The sequence below is a fragment of the Sinocyclocheilus grahami genome, unplaced genomic scaffold (assembly GCF_001515645.1).
Source record: "Sinocyclocheilus grahami isolate Dianchi unplaced genomic scaffold, SAMN03320097.WGS_v1.1 scaffold79.1, whole genome shotgun sequence".
Classification (NCBI taxonomy): Eukaryota; Metazoa; Chordata; class Actinopteri; order Cypriniformes; family Cyprinidae; genus Sinocyclocheilus; species Sinocyclocheilus grahami.
Window position 1 is genome coordinate 1555593 of NW_015505258.1, and position 23212 is coordinate 1578804.

General features: G+C 36.5%; 1 protein-coding gene across 2 annotated transcripts in view; it reads right to left on the reverse strand.

Moving 5' to 3' along the window:
- LOC107586265 (uncharacterized) overlaps positions 1–23212 on the reverse strand; it is a 46633-nt gene that overhangs the window by 12705 nt on the left and 10716 nt on the right. The window contains exons 2-4 of one of the 2 annotated variants that reach the window (XM_016273543.1): positions 19890–19967; positions 14397–14803; positions 6340–6440 (exon numbers count right to left, since the gene is read on the reverse strand). In XM_016273543.1, coding sequence (XP_016129029.1) covers positions 6340–6440; positions 14397–14803; positions 19890–19938 — 557 coding nt within the window. In that variant the 5' untranslated portion in view covers positions 19939–19967. Of the gene's footprint in view, positions 1–6339; positions 6441–14396; positions 14804–17461; positions 17667–19889; positions 19968–23212 lie in introns of those variants that run through there. The other variant, XM_016273544.1, reaches the window with a different exon arrangement.

Below are 23212 nucleotides of genomic sequence, written 5' to 3' on the forward strand. Positions count from 1 at the left end.
ACGTGCATGCTAAATACTTTCCCAGGTTCTTCTTTGCCAGATAAAGTACATACAAAAGTGTTTGCGGTATTACTTGAGGAAAAATTAGAAATTTAAGACTAAGACACCAGATTGTTTTTTTGACCATGTAAGAATTGGCTAGTAATCCATGTAGTACAACAAACTCCAATAAACACCAGCAAAAAAATTAATAAGTCCAACAATTTATTTTCATATGACCAAAAACAGAGTTACCTGCAAGATGCCCTGCATATAAAAAAAATGTGATTCCCTTTGTCCCATTCAGTTTTCACCTCACCCTTTCTGTTTTTTGGACTCGACTCATAAGTTGTCGTCTTGTCTCGATTCATACTCTCCTCCTCGTCTCATCCCTTTCTTTTGTCCTACTCCCAACCATTCATCCATTAACATGGTGTATATAACTCAAACAGAAGTTCGCTACATTACGGTTCCTTTCATCTAACTCGTATTTCCCACAGCAGTCAAGCTTTTATTTTTGCTGGAGACAGCATCATGGTGGGGGAAATTCACACAGTCATTCTTCTTTTTTTATGCAATATACAAATCCTCAGGACAAATCTACACCCATTATTTCTCTCAAACGAGATCAAAGCAGACAGTGAGACATTGGGGAGGCACGAGGACAGTGAGATGTGTGCTTTAGGGAAAACCAGATTTGTCTTTATTAAGAAATGAACAGTGTCTGTCTGCAGTGTTAAGGTGTATTTGAATCCAAAATGAAGTAAATGCACGGTAAACTGACAGGCGTGATCCCGTATGAGCACACAAAGGAGATAAAGGTTGTTGCGGTCTCACTTAATGGAGGAAATCTGTCTGGGCAAATAAAAGTGTATCTCAATGGTCCCGACTGAAATGGCACACTTGTGTACTTGCTACATAGGGTGTCCCATTTTTAGAAATCTTTTATTACCCATTAGTTAAATATTTTTTAAAGTAACAAATTTCATTAAAATCACTAAAAAATATTTGGAAGCCTTTTGAAAATTCATTATAGAAAAAAATGAAAATGTGAAAAAAAAAAAAAGTGAAAAATATATGCATACTTATATCATTAAAAATAAAATATTATGAAAATATTTTTAAAACATTATTATGTAATTATTATGAAAATGTATTACACATTTAAAAAAAAATTTTGACGGTCCCATGGTTGTGATGAAATGTTTTTTTTCTTACGTTAGTGTGCTTGGTTACTACCTAAAAGACAAACTTAAGATAAAATATGACATTTTAAAACTTTTGAGCAGAATATTTTTGTCATTTGAAATCAAGCTGTAATTTTTATCAAATTATGCAAATGCTCACCAAGGCTGCTTTTGTTTGATAAAAATATAATATTGTGAAAATGTATTACAATTTAAATAACTGTTTTCTATTTTAATATATTTTTATTACTGTGATGATAAAGCTGAATTTTAAGCAGCCAGTCTTCGGTCTTCAGTCTTCAGGGTCAAATTATCCCTCAGAAATCACTGTAATATGCTTATTTTGGGCTCAAAAAACATTTATTATTATCAGTGTTCGAAACAGTTCTTCTTAATATTTTTGTGGATTAATATTTTCAGGATTATTTTAATGAATAGAAAGTTCAAGTACAAAAATACTAAATTTATTTGAAACTGAAATTTGGAACATCATAAATGTCTTTACTGTCATTTTGATCAATTTTATGTGTCCTTGCTGAATAAAAGTATTATTTCCTTGAAAAAAAAACACCTTAAAAACTTTGAACCCCAAAGTTTTGAAAGTGTATACCTATTATGTATTTAGTATGGCTTTAAAAAGGTCTATTCTGAAGAGTCACTGAGTACAATGTGCCATGTAGCTGACCCTGAAGTTTTAACACCCATTTAAGGCCATCAGAAAGGGGGAAAAAAAATAAGGGTGCGATTACAAATGCTAAAATAAACCTAGAACAATAAGAACTGATAATAAGGTTTTAAAAGAACTATTGCAAAACACAAGAATGAGTCAGCAGTGGAATTTGCCAGATAAAGTACATACAAAAGTGTTTGCGGTATTACTTGAGGAAAAATTAGAAATTTAAGACTAAGACACCAGATTGGTTTTTTGACCATGTAAGAATTGGCTAGTAATCCATGTAGTACAACAAACTCCAATAAACACCAGCAAAAAAATTAATAAGTCCAACAATTTATTTTCATATGACCAAAAACAGGGAGTTACCTGCAAGATGCCCTGCATATAAAAAAAATGTGATTCCCTTTGTCCCATTCAGTTTTCACCTCACCCTTTCTGTTTTTTGGACTCGACTCATAAGTTGTCGTCTTGTCTCGATTCATACTCTCCTCCTCGTCTCATCCCTTTCTTTTGTCCTACTCCCAACCATTCATCCATTAACATGGTGTATATAACTCAAACAGAAGTTCGCTACATTACGGTTCCTTTCATCTAACTCGTATTTCCCACAGCAGTCAAGCTTTTATTTTTGCTGGAGACAGCATCATGGTGGGGGAAATTCACACAGTCATTCTTCTTTTTTTATGCAATATACAAATCCTCAGGACAAATCTACACCCATTATTTCTCTCAAACGAGATCAAAGCAGACAGTGAGACATTGGGGAGGCACGAGGACAGTGAGATGTGTGCTTTAGGGAAAACCAGATTTGTCTTTATTAAGAAATGAACAGTGTCTGTCTGCAGTGTTAAGGTGTATTTGAATCCAAAATGAAGTAAATGCACGGTAAACTGACAGGCGTGATCCCGTATGAGCACACAAAGGAGATAAAGGTTGTTGCGGTCTCACTTAATGGAGGAAATCTGTCTGGGCAAATAAAAGTGTATCTCAATGGTCCCGACTGAAATGGCACACTTGTGTACTTGCTACATAGGGTGTCCCATTTTTAGAAATCTTTTATTACCCATTAGTTAAATATTTTTTAAAGTAACAAATTTCATTAAAATCACTAAAAAATATTTGGAAGCCTTTTGAAAATTCATTATAGAAAAAAATGAAAATGTGAAAAAAAAAAAAAAGTGAAAAATATATGCATACTTATATCATTAAAAATAAAATATTATGAAAATATTTTTAAAACATTATTATGTAATTATTATGAAAATGTATTACACATTTAAAAAAAAATTTTGACGGTCCCATGGTTGTGATGAAATGTTTTTTTTCTTACGTTAGTGTGCTTGGTTACTACCTAAAAGACAAACTTAAGATAAAATATGACATTTTAAAACTTTTGAGCAGAATATTTTTGTCATTTGAAATCAAGCTGTAATTTTTATCAAATTATGCAAATGCTCACCAAGGCTGCTTTTGTTTGATAAAAATATAATATTGTGAAAATGTATTACAATTTAAATAACTGTTTTCTATTTTAATATATTTTTATTACTGTGATGATAAAGCTGAATTTTAAGCAGCCAGTCTTCGGTCTTCAGTCTTCAGGGTCAAATTATCCCTCAGAAATCACTGTAATATGCTTATTTTGGGCTCAAAAAACATTTATTATTATCAGTGTTCGAAACAGTTCTTCTTAATATTTTTGTGGATTAATATTTTCAGGATTATTTTAATGAATAGAAAGTTCAAGTACAAAAATACTAAATTTATTTGAAACTGAAATTTGGAACATCATAAATGTCTTTACTGTCATTTTGATCAATTTTATGTGTCCTTGCTGAATAAAAGTATTATTTCCTTGAAAAAAAAACACCTTAAAAACTTTGAACCCCAAAGTTTTGAAAGTGTATACCTATTATGTATTTAGTATGGCTTTAAAAAGGTCTATTCTGAAGAGTCACTGAGTACAATGTGCCATGTAGCTGACCCTGAAGTTTTAACACCCATTTAAGGCCATCAGAAAGGGGGAAAAAAAATAAGGGTGCGATTACAAATGCTAAAATAAACCTAGAACAATAAGAACTGATAATAAGGTTTTAAAAGAACTATTGCAAAACACAAGAATGAGTCAGCAGTGGAATGTTTTCATCACTGCAAAATAGAGATGAGATTCCCAAGCCAGCAAAAACAGCCTGTTCTGTTGCAGTCGCTGCAAAAGACAAATGCAGCATTCCAGTGCAAAGGGACAATTTACAATGCTTCACTATAACTGGACAGATGTCTGTGGGAACAAAATAAGTCCTGTCTGCTGTCCCAGGATGCACTGCTCGCTTGGCTGCAGCCTCACTCTCTGACAGGTCATGTGTGGCTCGTTCACCACAGGGGCCTGAGCTCTACCTCGGAGCCCGGCTGCTTTGGCTAAGAGGAACATGACATCTGTACGTGTCCTAAAGCTCTGACCGGTGCCAAGAAAGTAGACTCAACAGAATCAAGTCTGAATACAGGGGCTACATTCTACAGCAACGAGCAGAGGGCTTTTAAGAGTAAGAACAGACAAAGAGAGAGCCTTTGTCTGCTTAAACTATAAGAAAGAGGGAAAATTCAATCATTCAATTGTATATAGTCTTAACAACTACAGAGGCACGAGAGCTGATTTAAGGGGGTAGTTCACTCAGAAATGAAAATTCTGTAATCATTTTCTCACCATCTTTGTCGTTCCAAACCCACATGCTGTTATTCTTTCCCTGAACACAATCAAAGAAATATTGAATAATTTCCAACTCCCTGTTTTTCATAAACATGAAGCTTTGTGGGATGAACAAACCCAATTTCAGCCATTATTCATTCTCATATAATTTGAGGGCTGCATGCCGAGTTAAATGAATGATTTGATTTAATTTTAGAGTGACTTAAATTTCAGTCTATTAATCATGTAAATATATAGTATATGGCTTCAGATGAAATATGGAATATACACCCGACTGTTCAAAAGTTTGAGATTTTTTTATACAAAGGAATTCATATTTTAATTCAACACGGTCCATTAAAATCAAAAGTGACAGTAAAGATATTTAAAAAGATTTATATTAAAAACATTTTTTTTTTACAAAGAAATAAATACTTTCATTCAACTGGGACACATTTATTTGATCATAAGTGACAGTAAAGATATTTACAATGTTACAAAAGATTTATAAATAAAAGTTGCTGTTCTTTTGAACATTCTACTCATTAAAATATTCAACAAAAAAAATATTTATTATCACGGTTTCCAAAATATTAAGCAGCAAAACTGTTTTCAACATTGATAATAATAAGAAATGTTTTTAAGCTGCAAATCAGCATATCAGAACGATTTCTGATCATGTGATACTGAAGACTGGAGTAATGATGCTGAAATTTCAGCTTTGCCATCACAGGAATAAATTACATTTTAAAATATATTAAAAAAGAAAACAGTTATTTTAAATTGCGATAATATTTCCCAATTTTACTGTTTTTACTGTAATTTTAATCAAATAATTGCAGCCTTGGTGAGTATAAGACACTTTAAACACATACAAAAAAAATGTAAACCATTTAGAGACAAATAAATAAGCTTACCGACCCCAAACTTAAAAAAAAGTAATGTAGTCATACAGTATGGACTGCTTGTATGGTGATTTTTTTGGTCATTTTTTGGAGCTTGACAGCCTGTGGATGCTACAAACTGTAAATTATGAAAGATCATTTATTTATAAGTGAACTATCCCTTTAAGAATGGTATTCCTAAAAACTAATAACTCATTCTACTCATTACACGCCAATATAATCTCAAGCAGAGGCCAAAAGCTGCTACGATGGGAAGAAAACTCCTGCCATTTTATTAAAGGAAGTTATATTAAATAAGGTCATGAGGACACCCAAGAGTTTTTAAGATTTTCTGTTTGCAGCACAGCCAAGATCATTTCCCACAAGAGCTGGCGGTAAGGCGCCATGTTCAATTTCGAAACTGCCTAATGTCATTAGAGGGATGATGTGGAGTGGAGGTGAACCAAGAAAGAGAATTATGTAAAAACAGGATATATGAGTGGCAAGTAGCAGCGACCCACCAACTAGAAACCTCTGGGCTAAACCATGCATACAAGTCTGAAATAAACACTGAGTGTCATTTGTAATAAACAGTGTGAAACAGACACATAACAAGACTGACTAAATTGTTCGGTGGACCATGCATGAACTCACAGTGTAATAAACCATATGTTGCACGTCTTTTAAAACGAGCTTAAGCTATGATGACGGCTGAGAAAACGTCTCCTGAAGAGCATTCCAGATAACTACAACAGTCCAGGGACAGTCTGCTGGAGTGCATCAGAAATGCCGTATACTCGCTCTTGGCAGACATCTGCACATTGTCCCTCATGGTGGGACAGACCAGGACCCAGGCCAGTCATTGTGTTTGAGACAAATTCAACAGACACCGCTGCCACTCAGACAGACATCAAGAATGAAGACACCCACCTGTTAAACTCATAGATGTCCTCAATGTTGCAGAAGAGGGTGCTGACCTCCTCGGGTTTGAGAGGCAAGTCGCCACAGTCAATAATGCAGCCAAGATAGTCCTGAGAGCGAGAAAGTGAGAAAATTGAGCGTGGATGACCTCACAGAAATCATACTAGGCATTTTCACACTTGAATTTGCTTTGCTTGTTAGTGATTCAGAAAACTCCTGTGAGACCTGTGAAATTGGTGAAGTACCTCTATTCCATTACATTTTCCCATTGCAAACACTGAGGTGATTCATAACTCATGGACTATAAAGAGACTATAAATGGCTCCGACACAGCAGGACGTGACTCTCACCCCTAATGTAATTACCATGGACGCCACACTTGAGCCCCTCAATGATCTTCAGAGTAAACATACAAAGCGATGCAGGAAAGCAAAGCATGCAACTAATACAGTGGTTAAAAGGAGCCCCTCTAACAATATTTATCTTTTCTCTCTCTGCTCTTTCACCTCTGACCTCGAAAAAAGTCATAAGCTGGTCTCATGAGAAAACTGCCTGATCATCATGCCACGTAAAATACTGGCAGGTTTGGGTCACCTGCTGAGGAACAGAGAATCGGGGTCACCAACTTTCTCAGTTTTGAAGTGGTTGGTTAATACTGAGTTAAAGGCAAGCTGTTCCACTGGGTTAAAGTTTAAGGAAGATCTGGTTCACAGTGAGAAACCTAGGATGGAAGTGAAAAGAGCCAATACGAGACAATAAAATAATTCTGGTTTCAACAGTTTTGCCAAAAGACGTAAATGATATGCATGTTAACATGATTTTACTGTAATAAACTAACCTTTTCTGCATTACGCTATTGTTCATAAGAATCATTCATACAAAAATATAAAAAATATTACGCTTACTGACCATAAACTTTTGAACAGTAGTGTAACTTTATACAAAAAAAAGTGAAGTGATTTTAATCACTAAAAATCATAGTAAATGTCATCACAGTAAATAAAATAAAAAATTAATAAAAAAATAAAAAATAAAAAAAATTGTGACACTGAAGACTAAAGTAATGGCTGTTGAAATTCATGTTTGAAATAAATTACATTTTAAAATATATTGAAAATGAGAATAGTTGTTTCAAAGTGTAATACATTTCACAATATTACTTATTTTTACTGTTTATTTTTTATTTATTTTATTTTTTAAATGGTGAGCATAAGAGACTTCTTGTTAAAAAAAAACATCTTACCAATCCCACAATTTTTAATGGTAATTATCCAATTTTTCAAATTAAAATGACTGCAAAAATCACAAGAACAACTTACAGCTCAAATAATACATACACTTTACAATGTTAGTGCTTTTATAAAATGCTTCACATTTTTGCTTTTAAATCCTCAAAAAGGGGTTCCATTTACATACGCTGCAAAATTTTCTTTCTTCTTAAAGAAAATAAGAGTCCACATTGTTTTTTGTGATAATCAACATTATGCCACAATATCCATTGGGCTTAACTTGTACTAAACCCAGAATGTCTCCTTAAAAAAAGATCTATTGCATAGCTTAATAATTAGCTATCATTTATACTAAACCAACAACCTTGGGTAGTGAGATTTCCAGCTTGAAGGGGTTTTCCAACACTATAATCATAATAATGCTGCCGTTAAGAAGATACATGCTTGCCTTAATGAGTAAAAGGCGTTTTGCATTAAATTAGAAAGTTAATCATATTTTACAGCCTATTTTGTGTCCAACAGATGCCAAAAACCAAAATAGAGCAGAGGCAAATGGTCTCAGGAGTGGTCTGGTTCCTGGCTGTTGGGCTTGCGGAGTTAAACAGCACTATTTATCAAGTCCGTTTATCAGTGCCTGGCCTCATTAACCCTTAATAACCAAGCCCCGGGACCAAAACCAACAAGCCAAGATAGACAAACAAATTCCACCAGACTGCAACGGACTAAAGTATGGGAAAGTGCCAAGAATGGCAATCTCCTGAGAGAAACTACGGACACTGGAGCCAACAAAAGAAGGCCACCAGGCAAAACAAACTAAAAAAAAAAAAAGACTCAAACTGAACTGCTACAATAAATAGGTACAAATAAACAAACCATATGAGTCCTGTAAGACAGCGGTCTGGATTTATAAGGGGCTCTTTCCCTGTGCCTCTACAGTCCTGGACTGTAAAACGTGGGGTCTTTTTTTCTCTTCTGTTTGTTTCCAGAGCCACAAGGAGTCTGGGAAGGCAAACATGCTGAGGTGGGGGCAAAATGAGCCAGAAAATAAGGGACTGGCACATTCAGCACCTTTACAAGGCAAGGGAACACGGACACTGTAATTACGGTGATTTACACTCAGCTGTAGACCGGAGATAATTCCCCTGAACGAACAGTGCTCATGAGAAGGCAAAACTGGAGCGCTAGATGAAGAGATGAGTGATGATACAGCTACTCTGGGAAGAGTGAAAATCCAGGAGGTGAGGGGAAATCTGAGGATTACATTGTGAGTTATGAAAGAAGAGTGTGCAAGACAAGCGGGACCAGCCACAGACAAAGGAACCATAAGTTATGTGCACATTTTCTTGGCAGATGCCGTCTGACCGAAATGACTTACTAGAGCATACATGAAGTGTGTTATGACAGCCAGTCTGGCAAAAAGAAAAACATAAATGTTCACATATGAGATATGGACCAGAACGAGAGAAAACACTAAGAAAGAGAAGAGAAGAGAAGACATAAAAGAGAGAGCCTCAAGAGAGACATGACAGACAGACAGACAGACAGACAGACAGATAGATAGGACAGAAAATAAAATAAAAAAATAGAAATAAAAAAGACCAGAGTAAAAAAAAAGAGACAGAAGGGCAGAAACAAAGAAAGAAAGAAAGGACAGACAGAAAATAAACAAGGACAGAACAGAAAATAAAATAAAAAAATAGAAATAAAAAAGACCAGAGTAAAAAAAAAAGAGACAGAAGGGCAGAAACAAAGAAAGAAAGAAAGGACAGACAGAAAATAAACAAGGACAGACAAACACACAGGAAGACAGACAAAGAAAAGAAAAAAAAGAAAAGATAATAAAAGACAAAAAGAAAAAGACAGACTGATGAACAAAGAGAGAGAAAGAAAGAAAAGGCAAATAAAACAAAAAGACAAATAGACAGACAGACTTAAAAAGTGAGATAGAGGAAGGCCATAAAAAGAAAAAAGAAAAGACAAAAAGAAAAGGAAAAAGACAGACAAACAGACTGATGAACAAACAAAGAAAGAAAGAAAGGAAATATTATCTACGAGAGGAAGTTTGGAAATGTGGCAGACAATAGAGAGAGAGAGATTGTAACAGAAGTTGAACACTCTCAGAGTCTTTGTCTGAGAAACTAGGTCAGTTTGGAGTTTGGAACAGGAGTCGGTCCCTCTCTCTCGTGAGCAGCCCCTCTCCATCTTTGCTTGTGCCCCAGAATGGGAGGCTACAGCCAAGCCCCCCTCTTCCCCCAATTTCCTGTCCTATTTGGCTGAAATGCAGCTGAAACTAAGGGGGAATCTCTCATTCTTGCTCCCCTAAACGCTCCCCACATCAACACACACACACTGGAGCTGAACCCAGCTCACCTGAATATCACCAAACAACACTTCACAAACTAATAATAACCCACACAACAGCAGGCAAAACAGTCACACACAGCAAAGCCGTGCACTGTGAGCTCACGCTCATCTCGTTTCCAGCTAGCTTGACATCATTCTTTGTTACGCTTTCTATCAAAACCAGACAGCTCTAACTAATATTAGCTGAGCCCGGCTCGGCATGACTCCAGTAAGACATCATACACACATATTCCAGAGTCAGCACTATGTCCCCAAAACCGTCCACCACTCAGCCTCCATTTTGAGACCACAGATTGATAAAACAGCAGCATTCCTCGGCATGATTCGCGTCTTTCGACAACCAATTTATGGTTATTTGATCTGAAGGAATCTTTTCATAAAGCAGCATAAGCTTGCATGCCTTCTCTTTTTATTGGCTTATGAAAAGCTCAGCTTCAAATAAACCATCAGCAAAAGGGAAAAGGAGTAACATTTCAGGCATTCCCCAACCTCCGGCCTATGTCCCCATGAGCCTCTGCAATCAATCAGTCACAGATACAAAGGATAACGCACACATACTATACAGTACATTCACGCACACCTGTTGATGGCTGGCACTGGCAATATTCCCATGAGTTCAAAAGCTGTTCACAATGAGCCTGTCACTCATGACAGACCACTTTCACTTCTCTCTCCAGGCCCATGCAACAGCACCAATCAAGCTTAACCATCGCAGTGTGATGTTTTAATCCAGATTTTAAAAAATAATAATAAATTAAATAAATGATGCCATGGACCCCAAAATATGCTGAAATTTGATTGGTTATATATCCCATTTATAGTTACTAATTTATTAAATAATGTTAAATAATGTATTTTATATTGTTACTTAATATTTACATTATATTAAGTTGACATATTTATGCATATCTTTTTATTTTATTTTGCTTGCTATGAATGTTAGATGCATAAACATTTAAGAGAGAAAACAGCTTATTTATTTATTTATATTTATAATAAGTGCTGTCAATAGTATGAAACTGCAAACTATAAATTTGGATCTTTAGAAAGCAAACTCAAACAGTAATACACACTTTTGAAAAAAAGTGATAAAAATAGTTAATTAACATGTTAACTAGTTGGCAATTAGTGCCAATAAAACCGCTACCCATGTGAACAGGGCATAACATGTCTTGGTGCACGTCCATGACCACCATTGGAGGTCACAGTAGAGGTCTGATCTTCCAGCAACCTGTGCATGGAAATATGATGAATGTGTTGAAAAGCATCCACAAAGAGTCTCTTATATTTACAGCACACTCTGAATTGTGTGTGCGTGTGTTTGAAATGCTGAGCAACAGCCTTCTTATTGTCCCGGATCAGTGCTGTGCATGCGTTTGAAGTGACAGTCTGAATTTATTGCAGCTTTCATCCAGTGCCATGACCTCCTTTGCTCCACCTGAATGTGTGATGAATGGCACAACAGAATCTCACAATGATCATATTTTAAATCACCGCTGGCACAGGGAAAGGGCTCAGCTTTCTCTGCTGTCTGTTATATGAGTCCTGGATTATATACAGGGTGGGCAGCGGGAGAAGAGATGGTAGAAATGCTGATCTGGATGAGCTTCTGTGACTGAGCAATCCTAGAGCTCAAAAAGAATGCAGCACCACCTGGGTGGCTTTGTATTAAAAATAATAGTATTCAATTCCGCAGTCATTCTGAGATTTTTTTTTTAAGGGCACCTATTATGCAAAATTCACTTTTTCATGTTGTTTGAACATAAATGTGTGTTGGCAGTGTGTGTACACAACCACCTACACACCAAAGATAAAAATCCACCTGCTCCTTTTTTAATCCCCATAAATCATAAGCAGTGTGCATCAAGTGCAGTGCAAACGGTAAAAGGTCTTGAGGCAGGTCATAGATGGCGCTATGGAGCAATGTGCTTTTAAAAAACATTTTAAAAGGGTCATAGGATGCCCATTTTCCACAAGCTAATATGATTCTTTAGGGTCTTAATGAAAAGTCTGTATCATAGTTTGGTTAAAATTTCTCAATGGTAGTCTAAAAAACACCTTTTTTACCCTGTCAAAAACAGCTCTTGTCAGAGCATGCAGTTTTGTAGCATTTTCCTTTAAATGTTAATGAGCTCTGCTGACCCCGCCCCTCTCTTCCAAGCCGCTCTCAGAGAGACTGTTTATTTTATCCGCATTCATCGTGAAACTTGCTAATTAGCACATTATTAGTTAAGGCGCTTTGCAAATATTCATTAAAAAAACCTTATACTCACTTCTTCTGTAGGTGAAGCTGGATCACGAATGATTTGCGCGAACATAGACGCATTTATGTAGATTGGGGGCGCATTCCCTTCAAAAACAAACATAATCCACTGAGTCTTCAGCGGCTCAGATGTCGGGAGTAAACAACGACTGCTATGTTCATTATTACATCCAACACCAGAAGACCTCAATCGCTTAGGAGTCATTCTTGTCTACATCTGCTCCAGCGGTGAAACAATGGTGGCCTTATGACAGCTCACTCAGGGCGGGTCTAAGGTAAGACGCCAGTCCAGTCTGTGCTGAAACGCTACTGTCAATCAAACTATCGTGGGAGGGGCCTGTCTGTGTGACATCACACAGACAGGTATCTGAGATCGGCTCGATTTGAGAAAGGGGTAAAGATTTTAGTAGATTAACAAAAAACCACTGGGTGAATTTTTATCATTTTAGGGTGGTTGTGTACACACACTGCCAACACACATTTCAGTTCAAACAACTTGTAAAAGTGCATGTAGCATTATATGACCCCTTTAATAGGTTTAACATTAGATTATCAGCTCGGAACATACTAGAAACACTGCAGACCTGAAATGCAAAGCATCCTTCTGGTTAAGAGTCAGGCGTGACTTATGTGTTCAGGAATAATGTCTATAGATACTGTATATTACGCTGTTGTCACTTAATACATAGATCTAATATAAACATTTGATGTCTTTCCCAGCTGTTTACCTTCACAGACATAAACGACTTTTTGAAACTTGTGTTTTTAACAAACTTGTGTGTATTTAACCATTTAAGCGCAATAAGACATGAAAGAGAACTTAGTTTAGTACTCACATGCAACGTGACAGCCGCTTTCTGTGCGTGTGCTTTGGATGTGTGCGCTCAGAAAAACCTATATCAGAAAATCAACCTAATATGGCTCTAAAATGCATGATTTCAACGTGTTAGACATGATAACCAAAACCAAACAGATGGTTTTTTTTTTTGCAAAGTGCTATTCTGGAAAAGGGGGCGGGGAGCAGCAGCTCATTTGCATTTAAAGAGACATGCACAAAAACAGTATGTTTCTGCTTTCAAGAATCAAAACAGGCATTTTCAAAATGATATAATAAATGATCTATGGGGTATTTTGAACTGAAACTTCACAGACACATTCTGGGGATACCTGAGACTTGTATTACATATTGTAAAAAGGGGCATAATAGATGCCCTTTAAAGTCATCTAATTTAAGTTTAATATTCATATTGATAAAAAAACACTTAAGACATTAGAATTGGGGTTCTTGCCCATGTAAACCCTTACCGCCACCATGCTAGGGTGCTGTGATTGGTTCCCATTGATCGCTATGTGGTTGCTAGAGTGTTTTAAGTGGTCTCTAGGAAGTTGCTAGTTGTTCTGGCTGGTTTCTATGGTGTTGCTAGCTGTTCGCTGTGGTGTTTTAGGTGATTTCTAGACTGTTGCTAGATATTTGCTAGATTGTTCTGGGTAGTTTCTTGGGTGTTGCTATAGGAGGTTTCTATGGTATTGCTAGCTGTTTGTTGTGGTGTTTTGGATGGTTTCTAGACTGTTGCTAGGGCGTGCTAAGGTGTCCTGGGTTTCTATGGTGTTGCTAAAGTAGCCGTTCACTCAGGATTTTTGGGTGGTTTCTAGGCTGTTGCTAGGGGCTTGCTAAGGAGTCCTGGGTTTCTATGGTGTTGCTACAGTAGCTGTTCACTCAAGGGTTTTGGGTGGTTTCTAAGCTGTTGCTAGGTTGTTCTGGCTGACTTCTAAGGTTTTGCTAACTGTTCGCTGTGGTGCTTTTTGATGGTTTCTAGGATATTACTAGGTGCTCGCTAGGTTGTGTTGTTCTGGGTTGTTTCTACGATGTTGAAACAGTAGCTGTTTACAGTTGTGTTTTGGGGGGTTTCTAGGCTGTTGTTAGGTGTACTGAGTGGTTTTTACTGGGTTGCTTTCGAGTTTCTAGGGTTATCTGGACAGTCAAGTCAAAAGAGCCAACCTTGCCTCAAGATATTTCAAAAGTTGTTTATATGTGTTTTAGAACAATATTAGAATGAGTAAATGACAGAATTTTAATTATTTTTGGTAAACTATCCCTTCAAGGTTCAAATTTTTAAAAAACCCATTACTTCAACATTAGCTCAACGTTGTTTTTGTGTTACAGTACAAAACATTGTAGGAAAAGAGGTCAGCATGTGTCTGGTTCTTACCTCCACAATGCTCTTGAGGTCCCTCACGTAGGCCTGCTCTGTCTCCACTATCTCCAGCGCCACCCTCTCCAGACGAGTGAGTTTGGGCAGCGGTGTTGTGGAGGCACGGAGGGGACCGGCTCCTGTCAGCAGGGAGAGAGGGGTGAGGTCCAGGCTGATGTCGGAGCCATTGCGCTGTGGCCCGGGGTAGGTCGGCACGGCTCCGTAGGGGAGTGATGAGGAGGAAGAGGAAGAGTGTCCATCCTGCAGTGAGGCGGACGAAGCAGAGGAGCTGAGACTGGCTCCGCGGTCACTGTCAGAGCACACCGTGTTAACAGAGGTGCAGCTCCCGCGGGATGCGCCCCCTGAGGAGGCCATACGGCTCACGATCCCACTCAGCGAGGACACGGAGGAGGGGCGCTTGGCAGCTGCAGCAGAGAGAAACAGAGACAATTTAGTGTGGAGATACTAGTGATCACTGAATAATACAGGACTTTTGGTTACTGAATGAAAAAAAAAAAACTCGAAGACAATAAGACAACATTAAGAACTATTATGCAAAATCACAAATGATATCTCTTTCATATCTCAATTGTTTCTCCAAAACAAGAGCAAATGTTGACTTTGGCTTAAATCTCCTGCTTCTTGAAGCCCCCAGTAAATCTTGCATGCATTCCAGAAGAGATCTCAACAGTGTCTCAAAGATGTGCTCAGCTTTCCAAAGTCTGCATGCAAAAATCAAAAATTTTAATACTTAGATTTATTATTATCAATAAAACGTATTTCTCATCAAATACTTCACATTGCCTCTCTTTTCTTTTTTTGATAATCTTTACTTGTCTTTGGTCTGGTATTCTCTTGTTTTCGTTTTTTCTCCTTTTTGGGTTTCCTTATTTTGGTTATGTTATGTTGTTATGAATCTATGATTTTTATTATTTTTTTTTAAAAAATATATCCATATAGTTGTTTCTTTTTTAAATATTACTTGAAATGTTTTAGTTGTATGTATATATATATATATATACACACATACAAATATATTTGAGAAATAAAAAATATATCAATATAATATATTATTATATAAATATATTAATACTTAGATTTATTATTATCAATAAAACGTATTTCTCATCAAATACTTCACATTGCCTCTCTTTTCTTTTTTTGATAATCTTTACTTGTCTTTGGTCTGGTATTCTCTTGTTTTCGTTTTTTCTCCTTTTTGGGTTTCCTTATTTTGGTTATGTTATGTTGTTATGAATCTATGATTTTTATTATTTTAAAAAAAAAATATATATCCATATAGTTGTTTCTTTTTTAAATATTACTTGAAATGTTTTAGTTGTATGTATATATATATATATATACACACATACAAATATATTTGAGAAATAAAAAATATATCAATATAATATATTATTATATAAATATATCGTTTATTTTATTATTATTTTTTATATATTTGTAATTTTTTATACAAGGTAAGGTACAAACCAACAGTCGAGTACAAAGACAAACTAAGTGTTTACAAAGTGTTTCTTGCAAATATTTTTCTGCCTGCCTCAAAGGTGTGACTGTGCAAATCTACATCACATTAGCTTGCAGCAAACCCACAGAAGCTGTCAATCTAACGGTGCAGTGCACGCCCTGTACAGACAGGAAACAAAAATCACAACTTCCTGACTGCAATTTGCTGGACGATTAAACCTGAAAACACAGAAGTCATTCAATCAGCCGTGCCCTCAGACGACCAGAACATCTAAAACAAAACAGTAACGTTCTGCCTGAAGAGCCGTATCAAAACTGAACACAACAGTCTGGTTGTCAAGGCAAGTGAACACAGGCCGGTACAGAGTGCTGTGAGGATTGCCATTATTTAAGGCTGAATGCTGGGCTGTGCTTGTCACAATGGTGGCCCAGTTACAGAGCACAAGCCGGCAGAGACGAACAATCCTCCATTTCCTCTGACCTAGCAGGCAGGGCGACGCAGTCGACTGTTGCTCTCTACACTCCCTTCCTCGTTAAGTCTGCCTATCATCCATCAAGCATTCCAGCTGACCATTAGCTGGAGCTGCTTGTGGCCTGTTCTCCAATTCATACAAAGTTTGAAGGCACTTCGGTAATATTGATTGCCTGAATTTGATTTAAACTCACTCATAAAGTACATGAAAGCATGTGTTTATCTTCTGCTGGCCCCAGTCCAAGATCAGCACCACTATGGCGGCAGTCGCACATGAAAAAATCTGATTGTAAAATCCTCCATGGCCCGACATACATCACCAATATGACCATCTTTTGCTTTTCGTTTGATGCCTATCTCAAGATCTCAAGTACTGGTGCAAAAGCATTCAGGAGAATGTTCAAAGCGCAGCATAAATTCAGCCAGACAGATGCATGAAGTGTGACAACGTAAACCCAGCGCATCCTCTAGAACAAAAGCAGACAGCGTTCTCCGTCACTACTTGGGCATGAAGTCAGAAGCTTTCATGTGGCATGGAAGAACCATCAGCAGGGGAGTTCTTCACCCAAAACCTCATCCCTATGGATTTCGTTATCCCAAACATTAAGTTTAAAGAGCCTCCAAGCACGAATTAGAGAGGATAAATCAGTCAGGATGTCCAAGAAAACCTAACCATCTCTAGATAAGACTGATGAACATGTGCGTGAGCCAACACATATATACTTTTCTTCATAATTATATGATTCTTAATGGAAAATGGATTGACTTGATGAATTGTGCAGCTGTTTTAGAAATCTGAAATAATACATTAGGGCTAATTTCCTATATTTTCATAATGACATCGATCCACTTATGTAAATAACAATGTAAAAAAACACCTTAATTTGATCTTTGTGTCCGTAATTGCGATAAATTATTAGTCAGTTATACGTACTTATTATGAGTTCCAGTAATTGTGGTATTTTCATCATAAATCTTCTACACACTTTTATTTAGCCATTCTAACTCCAATAAAGAGCCTAACAAGGCTCACCTAACAGAGAATCAGGCCTGTTATATCAATAACGGCAGTCTGTGGAGATCGTTTGGCCAGACGAGTGAAAGCCAAGAGGAAGAGATCACATACCTGATCTGCAAGGCACTGCTGCATCAGCTGGAATGACCACCAATGCAGTCTTCTCACCGTAGTTTAGTTAGTACTCATAACTAATTAGAAGCAAATGGCTACCAACGTCTACCAAATGACATCAGGTATCCAAATTATTTCTGAAAATGACTCGTATTCCAGGAAGGACTGAAAGGACCTCATCAGTCATAAAGCAAACAGGAACCACGCACCATATCTAACGTGCACAAAAAATGTGAGTTGGGCTTGTTGCACACTTCTCTCTTATAGAGAGACTTCCTGTCTAGGTGTGCATTAGTGCACAGACCGCAAAACCGTAAGAGAGCATTTATGTGTTTGAGAAACAAGACAATACAAGGAACCACTGAATTAGTTTAAAACATTTCACCTTAAAATAAAGATTTTTTTTTTTAAGAAAATGAAAACTGGAGGAGGAAATTGTCACAACGCAAACTTGATGATCCTAAAACAGGCTCCAAAAAATATTGTAAAAAGATTTGATTTGATTTTAGAAACAAATATGATCTCTGGACAGATTTCGTAAGATTCACCGATTACATCATTCTCCATACCTGTAACATTTGAGAGAGGACTGTCTAAAACAGGAATGTCTATGTCTATAACATCAGCAAGATAAACTGAAATAATTTATGGAGAAGATGCTGACCTTCCATATCTCTGTTCTTTTTCAAAGAAAAGCTGATGATAAATGACATCACAAAGGTCACTCCTGCTATATATATTTGGAGTCAGTAGGTTTGGGGTCTTTTTTCTTGAAGGAAATTTATCATTTTATTTAGCAAAGATGCATTTAATCAATCAAAAGTAACAGCAAACACATTTATAATCTTACAAATATTTATATTTTAAATGAATGCTGTTCTTTTGAACTTTATATTCTAAGAATCCTGAAAAAAAATGTATCACGGTTTCCACAAAAAATATTAAGCAGCACAATTGTTTTCAACATTGATCAATTTCTTGAGCAGCAAATCAGCATGTTACAATGATTTCTGAATGATCATGTGACACTGAAGATTGGAGAAATGATGCTGAAAATTCAGGTTTAGCCATCACAGAAATAAATGACATTTTAAAATATACATTTAAATAAAAACTATTATTTTAAATTGTAATAATATTTCAAAATACTACTATTTTTACTGTATATTTGATCAAATAAATGCAGCTTTGACTTCTCTAAAAAAAATCATACCCCAAACCATTGAACAAGCAAGCACAAGTTAACACAAGTGAGTTCCTTAATAACATCCTCCTCCTCCAGATGAAGACATCATTTTTATTGGGAAAACAACAGAAATCAATATCCAAAAAAATAAAAATTTACTTAAAGTTAGTTAAGTTATACCCTATTTTCTTGCCATTGTGTAGAGTCAGAATTAATAACATTTAGGTGCCTGAGCTTGACCCCTGAATATCTCTGAAAGTTTGATATTATAGAAATGCATTCTTAAATTCCAACACAGACATTCAAAAGAGTTCAAAAGGTACTGCAAAACAGAAATGACACAAAATAACAGTACAAGATGGAGCTGAGCTCAAGCAGTGAATGTTTATCTGTATCTGTGAATCTGAGTGCTCATCTGTCTGTTGAGATACATCCTGTACGCCGTGCCAGTCTGCACCTGACGGCCCCGTCACAGGAAGTGGTGAAACCAAATACAAGCGGTTCCCTCCAAAGGTTCTCAGAGCTCAACACATGCCAGCTGAGATCTGGACGACATGATTTGGGTCAAACGCCTAAAGATGTTTGTATTATGACATTTTTATTTGAAAATGGCCACATATATTTGAAGGTATATGCATTGCTCTTTTGGGATGCATAGTATATTGACAGCAACTTGACATATTCCAGATTCTATGTGACATTAAAATTTCTTTCTAAACATAAATGTGCCACTTGGTCTCTATTTCATGATCAGAACTATTTCAATCACAAATTGTTTAGAAAGCCCAATCCAAAGAGCAGTGACCAACTCTAAACAATTGTGACTGGCAGCGCATTTCCAACAGTCGTGTTCAGTTTGTTTGAATTGTTAATGTAAGCAACCATTCTTTGTAAAGTAGGAGAGGCTGAGGTCCAAAAATATCAAGAGGGAGACCACCCGTCTAAATCTGAACCTGATAACTGTTAACATTTCATTCCTGATAGACACTCTTATCTTGGGCATGCTTGATGGCTTATCTCCATTGAAAATTGTGCAATGTCTCAGAAAATATATATTTCGTCATTTTCCCAAGCTCTTGTTTGTGGTTTTGAACTCAACCACAACTTACAGTAGAAGTTAACAAAGGAACTTCAAAATCAGGCCATGAATGAGCGGTTCCTGTCAGTGACTTTTCACTGGGATATCACATCATTATGATCAGATTTCCAAACATTGATATTAACTGAGTGGCATCTGACCTTGGTTGCTGTTTTTTTTCTGGCTGTCGCGGCCCGCTCCCTCAGGCATGGTGTGATTATATCACAGGAAGTTGAAACCTGCAAAACAAATGCAAAGTGTTAAACAACAAAACAGTTTTAGTTCATCTATAAGAATTGTTACATGGCAAATGTATTCAAAAAGTGTAATAAAAAATAATGGCAGTAAAATAACACTGTCACTGAGCAGCAAGAATGTCTGCTTGGAAAATAAAATAATAAAAAATATAATTTAATTTAATTTAATTTAATAATTGGCAATCATGGCCACCTCACAGCAAGAAAGTCTGTTTGTAAAATATCATAAAATAAAAAAAATATTAAGATAAAATAAAATAAAACAAAACAGCTCATTGGGTAGCACTGTCACTTTTCGGCAAGAATGTCTGCTTGGAAACATAAAATAAAATATTAAAAATAAAAAAAATAAAAAGCTCAGCGAGAGCAGCACCTCACAGTAAGAAACAGAAGCACAGAAATAAAGAAATAAAGAAAGTATATACACAAGTGACACATCTCTAGGACAGAAGCATGTCCTACACAGTCAACTCAGACACAAGTCAGAAACAATATAACCACTCAACAAATGTAGTGTACACTCCCATTAGTTTAGACTGAGAAAAAACACAGCTAACCGGCTCTTTCTTTATCAGTGCGAAAGTGCCTTCCGCTTCTTTCACGAAAAGAGGAAGACAATAAAAAAAAAACTAGAGGAAAAAAATACCAAAGGTCCAAGCCAAAGCAATTAAAGAGCTGAAACTCAATCGATGCTGTTTGAGAAAGAGTGGGGGTTGTAGCTCGCAGCCTTGCTTTGAAGGGTTTCGTCTCACACTTTCTCTCTCGCTCTTACAAAAGAAGAGAAAAATGAAACATATGTAATGGTTGGCACAAACACAAAAATCCGCAGCTCTCTTTCCCAAATGTTGAGCATGTGTCCTGTCAGCGCAATTGGTGCTGGAACTTCAGGAAAATGAAACAATCGGAATAGACAGGGCTCCTCTATGATGTGTTAATGTTTATCATATCCCGACAAGCCGTCTCCCATGTCACCTGCCCCAGCCTTCACTCCGCAGGCTCCCTGCTGCCCGTCACTCAAAGGACAACACCAGCAGGAGAGCTCAACATCTGAGGGAACGCGTGAACTATCCAGCCACCCTCCATAACTCAGAAAGAGACAGAAACAGTTCACAGCATAAGGGAGAAGTTCTCCATACTCGTTCTGCTCTGATGTCTTACAATAAAATTGACACTGCTCTTTTTCTACGCTTTGATTTATGAAGTTCAATAAAGAGGTTTAATCTAAAACAAGGGTTCTCACTTAAAGGGATAGTTCACCCAAAAATGAAAATTCTGTTATTAATTACTCACCCTCGTGTCGTTCCAAACCCATAAGACCTTTGTTCATCTTTGCACCACAAATTATAATATTTTTCATGAAATCCGAGAGATTTCTGACCCTCCATATACAGCAATGCAACTACCATGTTCAAGACCCAGAAAGGTAGGAAGGACAACATTAAAATAGTCCGTGTGACATCAGTGGTTCAATCGTAATGCTATGAAGCTACGCGAATACTTTTTGTGAAAACAAAAATAACAACTTTATTCAACAATTTCTTCTCTTCAGTGTCAGTCTTTGACACGCATTCACGAAAGTACTGACACAGAAGAGAAGAAATTGCTGAATAAAGTCATTATTTTTGTTTTCTATTCTTTATAAAATTACGGTTGAACCACTGATATCACATGGACTATTTTAATGATGTCCTTCCTACCTTTCTGGGCCTTGAACGTGTCAGTTACGTTGCTGTCTATGGAGGATCAGAAAGCTCTTGGATTTCATCAAAAATATCTTAATTTGTGTTCCGAAGATGAACGAAGGTCTTACGGGTTTGGAATGATGGAGAGTAATTAATGACAGATCTTCATTTTTGGGTGAAATATCCCTTTAAAGGGGTCATATGATGCGATTTCAAGTTTTCCTTTCTCTTTGGAGTGTTACAAGCTGATTGTGAATAGATAAGATCCCTGAAGTTGCAAAGACTAAAGTCTCACGCAACTAAAATATCCATAATTTTTTTTTTATAATTTATATATATATAAATAGACATTTTCTTTCTAAATAAGTTTGTTAAATATAAAATAATCCTTAAAACAAGACAGAAAAATATTATAAAGAAAATAAAATACAAATAACACTAAAATCAGTCTTTTTAAATGATACAACTGAATTCAGGCATCACAACATTGATATGTACAGTATGATTACATGATACTCAACAACTGTAAATGAGTCTAAACCAAATATATTGAAATGATGCTTAAAGAATGAAAAAATTTAAAAAATGCGATAGAAAATCTTTCTAAAGTTACAGATAATTGAAATCAGGTATCACAACATTAAAATGTACAGTACGCAAATATTTTTCAAATAAAACAAATTTTAAAAAAAATCATTCAGGCAAGTAAAAAGTACAGTGTGATTACATTGTTGATTCAACTGTGTAATCATACTCAAATTGATGACTACATTGTTACATTTGAATATCCAATATGGAATGATACAGGTAAATTAACAAAAATCTGCAAAATTGTCTTATAATTAACTGATATGATACAGATATATTGCGCATCCCTAACCATTATACGGCTAGTTGCATTTTATCATTCACATTAAGCATTGTTTTGTCCCTCCTGTCAGAATAGACGTGCAACCAAATTTTGGGCCATGATCCACTAATCGACAACCGCTGATCTAAAGTTTTAGTGCGTGATAGAGCTCCTGTTATTTAGGCAGCTCTGTTTGTGTCCATACTTCAGTTGCAGCGAAATGCTCCGAGCCAAGCGTAATGATCTGTTTTGGATGTCTCGTAACCAGACTAAATTAAAAATTACCCTGGCACTTTTCCATGCACTGTCCTTCAGTGTGTTTCTCACCGCAGTCCCCCGGGTCCTTTAGGGCCCATTTCCAGCTCTGCCTCATTAAAGGAATCTCACTTCCTGTAACTACGAGAATGAAGGTTGTAGAACACTACAAGCCTTTGCGGTTAAAACCCCATGTACTTTTTTGGCTCCAGAGCTTGTTTGCTGTGAAATTCCCGAATTCCAGAAATGGAATTGTGGTAAAAAAAAAATTGACTTGCTTTCTGACAACAGATTCTAATAGCGAATAAATGTTTCCGTCGGAGGGATTGGGGGGACAGCAAGTATTTTTGAGGCCGAGTGGATGAGAGCCAACATCTGGTTAGCCAGCGCAGAGTTTAGAATGAGGTTAGCGAGACTCTACTCTCCCTAATGCAGAGCAG